This window comes from Grammomys surdaster, unplaced genomic scaffold (genome assembly GCF_004785775.1).
Source record: "Grammomys surdaster isolate TR1022 unplaced genomic scaffold, NIH_TR_1.0 354, whole genome shotgun sequence".
Taxonomy (NCBI): domain Eukaryota; kingdom Metazoa; phylum Chordata; class Mammalia; order Rodentia; family Muridae; genus Grammomys; species Grammomys surdaster.
This window is the reverse complement of record NW_021604773.1, coordinates 339,431-345,380: the sequence shown is the minus strand read 5'-3', so window position 1 is coordinate 345,380 and position 5,950 is coordinate 339,431. Positions and strand designations below refer to the sequence as shown.

The window sequence follows — 5,950 nt, the reverse complement described above, 5'->3', positions numbered from 1 at the left end:
TCTCTCTCTCTCTCTCTCTCTCTCTCTCTCTCTCTCTCTCTCTCTCTGTGTGTGTGTGTGTGCATATGCACAAGCCTGCATGTGGATGTCACAGGACAACTTGTGGGAGCCAGTCCTCTCCTTCCACCAAATGGATCCAAGGACCAAACAGGTTTTGCAATAAATATCTTTACCTGTAGAGCCATCTCAGCAGCCCTAGTCTTGTATGTGTGTGTGTGTGTGTGTGTGTGTGTGTGTGTGTGCGTGCATGTTGTGTGAGTAACAGAGAGGATTCTCATGTAGCCCAGGTTGTCTTCAAACTGAGAATCCTTCTGCCTCAGCTTCCTGAGTGCTGGGATGCAAGCATGGGCTGTCATTTCCAGTTCTAGGTTTCTGTTTTTCTCTGTCCCTTTTCCTCTATTCTTAGTCTATCCGCTTTTAGCCTCTCCGTGCCTGCTTCTTAGTCTTTCTCCACAAGGCAGTGTGGTACAAGGGTTAAGGCTAGATTGCTTGCATTTGACCTGTGCCTGACTGGGTGACCTGAAGTAAGACCCTTAGCCTCTCTGGGCCTTGTGTTCACAATGCATTAGTAAGAGAACATCCTCCACGGGATATCCTGAGATGGGTGGCAGGTGGATGACTGATGGGTGGTTGAGTAGGAGCTGCTGGGAGGACCCATCTCTGGGTGGCTCTTGGGTGGGGCTAGGCCTCTGGGACAGTGACCTCCCCCTGTCTGTGTCTATTTCCACCCAGTTTGAAGACTCTCACCGAGAGATGCTGGAACAACCAGGCCCTCATGATGTTGGTGGCCACTTTGGGGAAGATCCCCCTCTTCTTGTTCCGTCTGCGCTCCAGGTCCAGGTCCTCATCCTCTCCTGCGGAGCTGGGAGAGGCTACGCTTGTGTCTAGCCCATCTCCTGGGGAGCAAAGGGAGACATGCCCAATTGGTGCTGGCAAGCAACAAAGGACTGCAAGACCCTCACCCAAGACACCAGACTGTGGCTGTGTCCCTGGGAGTCCCCTTGGAAGTCTAGCCTTAACCCTTAGAGCAATGCCCATGTTTCCTGTGCCTCCTAAGTTTCTCACCTTGGTCACTTGAGTTGTCCCCACTCTGAGAGGCCAGGCCTCCGCTGGATGGACCCGGAGTCCCCAAACGTACAGACCCACTGTCCTCATGGTCTCTGATCCATGTAGTATTCTAGGAAACAAGAATGGGGCATGGGGGAAAAGCTTAGGGAACCCAGGCTCTATAGATAAAACTTGTTTCTACTCTTCTGGCTGGGTGATCGTAGGTGAGTGACTTTGCCTCTCTGCCCAATTTTCAACTGGAAAGTGGACTGTGGGATGAGCTCACCTATGTGCAGGTGTCTAGTGACTGGCAGGTAAGTAGGAACTAACACAGTCTATACGACACCCTCAGGACCAGAGATAACTTCAGACCTCACACCTCACCCTGAAAGCCAGGGGTGATGATGTCCATTAATTTTAACATTCATAAGGCTGAGGTAGGATTGCCATAAGTTCCAAGGAATTCTGGATCACAGGGTAGGACCCGTTTTCAAAAGAGCAATGAACTACACAAAAAAGCAAACAAAACCTTTCTCATTTTGATCTGGGATACTGGGGCAGTGGGTTTCCTCTCACCCCCAGCAGGAACCTGGGCTCATCTCAGCACCAAACCCATTAACGTGCCCTGGCAAACCACATGAATATTAACTAAGTGGGAAAAATACAGGCTATAAATAGCCTCTCATTAGTTCAGGTTGGATTTTTTTTTTTGCCAATGAATTTATATCAAACTTATGAAAAAATTGTTTCTACAAGTGTTGTCTTTTATTCAGTGCTGGGAACAGATCCTAAGGTATCCTTCATGCTAGGCAGGGGCTCTACCACTGAGCCACGCCCCCAGCCCCTCACTGGAGGATTCTAGACAGGGCTCTACCACTGAGCCATGCCCCCGGCCCCTCACTGGGGGATTCTAGGCAGGGGCTCTACCACTGAGCCACACCCCCAGCCCCTCACTGGGAGATGCTATGGGTGCTTTACCACTGAGCCACATCATCAGCTTTCAGAATTTCATATAAGGGGATTCAGATTCTATCTTTGTTTGTTTGTTTTTCGATTTTTTTTGTTTTGTTTTTCAAGACAGGGTTTCTCTGTGTAGTCCTGGCTGTCCTGGAACTCGCTCTGTAGACCAGGTTGGCCTCGAACTCAGAAATCTGCCTGCCTCTGCCTCCTAAGTGCTGGGATTAAAGGCGTACACCACCACAGCCTGGCCAGATTCTATTTTTGTTTGTAGGCTTTTTTAATTTATTGAGATGAGGGTCAGTCTGTAGCCCAGTCTGGTTAGAAAACATACTGTGTAGTTCAAGGTGGCCTCAAGCTAACAGTGACCTTCTGACTTAGCCTTCAGAATTCTGAAATTCCAGCCCTATACCACCATGCCAGACTTTTCCCTGAGACTTTTATGTATTGTATAACGGAACATGACCTATCTGAGTGTGAATATTGTTCCCCTAGACTACCCAGATGGCAGCATTGCACACAGAGAGTCTGTGTGTGACTCTGTGGGAACATCTGTGTGTGTGTGTGTGTGTGTGTGTGTGTGTTTGTGTGTATGTGACCTTCAGGTAACTGTCCTTTGAGGATAGTCAAGGGTGTGTGAAGTCTGAACAGAGACCTGCTTGGGAATGGTATTCAATCTTTTCATGTAAAGTCCTCCTGAGACTCTGATGAGTTTGGGAACAAAGGGTCTGTGTGTGTGCGTGTATGCATGTGTGCATGTGTGTGTGCATGCATATGTGTGTGTATGCATGTGTGCATGTGTGTGTGCATGCATATGTGTGTGTGTGCACGCATGCCAATACAGCTAGCTAGCTGGCTTGTTCCATGTACCCCTGTCTATCAGACTCACACAGCAGGCTGGCACAGTGAGTACTTTTCTCACTGAACTGTCTCTCCAACCCCAACCAAGGGTTTGTGAGGCTCTCCTGTGTGCTAGTGTGTGGACATACCCCAGGAATCTTGGAGTATACCTGTCTCTGACTCTGGGTCATGTCATTGCTGGACCTGTTGACAGCATCTGGGTGTGGCCTTCAAATGGCTTTTTCCAACTGAGATGACTTGGGATCAACACAGCTGCTATACATGTAACTGTTGCCTATTGTCCTGAGTGGATTCCAGATTATTTATCTTTATTTATAAATCTACATAGATGATCATACATATGAGGCTACATGGATGCTGGGCAGCAAGGGCTTTGGGTCAGTTTCTGTCCAAGTGTGACCATATCTGAGTTTGTACAGCAGTATCTAGAGCTATTTGGCTCCATCAGAGAGAGCTGTGTGGCAATGTGTGTATGCTGTGGTTATACTTAAATGGCAGTGCAGGAGTGACTGTAGGGTCTATGCTACTGTCTCATGGCTCATGGTTTGTTTGAGGATGTCCAACAGCTCTATGGTCTGTGCTATTGTCTCATGACTGTGTCTTATCTCAGGACTTTAGGTGGCTGTAGGGTCTATGCTACTGCCTCGAGGTTGGGGTTTGTTTCAGGGGGTGGTGCTCATTATGATCTGTTGAGTATGCTGTCTATACCTGACTTAAGCTGGTTGGTTGTGTGTATGTGCTTATGCCAGCTGTATCTGTGGGTTGTTGTGACATGGGAATGTGAGTGTTATTATACACTTCATGGTTGACATGTCTGAGGTGCTTAGATGTGAAACATGCCTTCCTACTGTGTTCATGCCTAGCTGTCATTGCCAGGAAATACCTAGTGGCCTCTTGATGCCTACCTGGTCTGGGAGGCTGGGGCAGGAGGCTGCGTAGTCCTCAAGGTCCTCCCTGCAACCACCATCCCGATCCTCGATCACCAGGTCTATGGGCATCTTCCCCTTGAGGCAGGTGATGTAGCGGTGACAGAAGTTGTCGCACAGGTCGTGGACCTGGGAGGGCAGCGGGGTACTGGGGGGGGCCACCCGGGGGAGCCAGGTGTGAGGTGGACAGGGTGAGGGAGCATTCTGCTTGCACTCCAGTGGGGAGTAGGGAGAGAGGAGTTAGAGGGCGGGGGTGGGGCAGGTGCAAGTGAGACACCCTCACCTTCTCCAGCTCCAGCAGGTGGAACCGGAGTACCTGGATGGCCTGGACCATCTGCAAACAGAGAGGAGGGAGAGAGAGGAGAGCAGCTAGGTGTGGAGGTACACACATGGAATCCCAGTCACTTGGAGGGGGCTAAGGCAGGAGGATTGCCCACAAGGACCAGTCAGGGTTACATAATGGGTTTCTGGACAATTGGGTGAGACACTGTTATTATTATTATTTTTTAAAGATAGAGAAATTATCTTTGAGGCAGTACAGCAAAGAAAATGACAGGGACAGAATAGAGAAACCAACTGAGCCAAAGGAGAAACAGAGTTAGTAAGTCAGCATTAGGAAGAATTTGACTGATGGCTGAGGTAGAAAGAGAAGTGACAGGGAGAGAGTCACAAGGGCACCTGAGAGGTGCTGGACAGTGCACAGCCTGCCCTCTGCTTTTGGTCCCACCTCCACCTAGTGAACTACATTTCCCAGGGAGCTTTGCCAAAGGATGCGGTCCAAAGGAAGTGCTGATATGCGAAGAAAGGCTATCTCTCAGGAGCTTTCTCTCTGCCTTCGTGCCCCTGCACTCTGTCATGTGTCTTGGCTCCCTGGTTCATGAAGTGGCAGAGCTGGGATTCAGCCTCTGACCACCTGGAGCTCTCACACAGGCAACACTCTTGTGGTTTGTAAATGTGGGCTAGTGGTTTCCTGTCCTCACCCCTCAGCCAACCCCAGGAACACAGGTGGGGAAGGACAAGGGCTGGCTGCGGAGGGGACATGGGGAGGGCCTGGGCCTCACCAGGTTGTCCAGCTCCGGGTTGGAAGAGAACAGCGGCCTCTCGGAGCGGATCTGGGAGGGAGAAGAGAGGCCAGGCAAGGTGGTCCCGCCTCCTGCCCACTCTTCCTGCTGCCTCCCCTGGTGCTTCGTTCTGGGGCTGCCCACCTGCTTAGCAAAGGCAGCAATATCCTCATTGAAGGAGTCAGAGGAGCAGACATCACCACCTGGGGGTGAACCCAGCCCAGCCGAGGCTCCATCACGGGGCGAGCATGTAGCCAGCTCACACTTCTCAAAGACCAGGGCCAAGAGCGGGAAGAGGGGGTGTCTGCGGGGACAGGAAAGTGAGCATTCGTGAGGGGAAATAGGGAGCACTCAGAGACAGACACAAGGAGAGAAACAGACCCTGAGAGACACAAAGGACACTCTGGGAAGCCCCTGCCTGTCCCTAGACCCGCTCACCCATAGATGTCGTCCTTCTGTCTCTTCAAACTGTCACTGTCCAAGCCTGAAGCTGGCGGCTGGGGAGGCCGCTGTGAACCATAGGGCCCAGGGGCTCGAGGTACTGAAGGTGCTGCCTCTGGAAAACTGGCCAGGGCTGTCGTGTGCTCTGTAATGCCGGGGTAGTGGCGCAGCTCATCATACTACAAGAGAAGGGACAAGGCCGGGAGAGGTTAGTGTCCTCAGGGCTCAGCCTCCTTACCCAAGGTCACATAACGTATACTTCAGTCTCCATGGATCCCGGCCTTCACAGTATCACACAGAGCAGTCCAAGCAGGTCTGAGAGTCCTGCTCGGGACCCAAAAGAAGACCGGCTCAGGTCAGGGAACATCTAGGAAGGAGTTGAATGGCTAGTAACCCAGGGAGAGATAATAGCAAAGACGTGTAGAGACAGAGATGTTGGGGGAGCCAGCCAGGGAGGGAGAATAGGGATGGAAGGGCAGGGTCTGACGGAAGGCACAACCTGAAAAAAATCCAAAAATTCACCTGCATATACACAGCTTCTTCCTATTTATTTTACAAATGTATGTTTTATTTATGTAGTATTGGGTTCCACGGCCTGGTGCATCCTAGCCAGGGGCTCTACCACTGAGCCACGCCCCCAGCCCCTCCCTGGGGGAT

General features: G+C 51.0%; 1 protein-coding gene across 3 annotated transcripts in view; it reads right to left on the bottom strand.

The window, feature by feature from the left end:
• Meis3 (Meis homeobox 3) overlaps positions 1–5,950 on the bottom strand; it is a 10,852-nt gene that overhangs the window by 3,513 nt on the left and 1,389 nt on the right. The window contains exons 2-8 of one of the 3 annotated variants that reach the window (XM_028779506.1): positions 5,291–5,472; positions 4,997–5,156; positions 4,853–4,903; positions 4,075–4,125; positions 3,771–3,920; positions 1,066–1,177; positions 748–896 (exon numbers count right to left, since the gene is read on the bottom strand). In XM_028779506.1, coding sequence (XP_028635339.1) covers positions 748–896; positions 1,066–1,177; positions 3,771–3,920; positions 4,075–4,125; positions 4,853–4,903; positions 4,997–5,156; positions 5,291–5,472 — 855 coding nt within the window. The remainder of the gene's footprint in view (positions 1–747; positions 897–1,065; positions 1,178–3,770; positions 3,921–4,074; positions 4,126–4,852; positions 4,904–4,996; positions 5,157–5,290; positions 5,473–5,950) is intronic. The other 2 variants (XM_028779507.1, XM_028779508.1) reach the window with 2 other exon arrangements.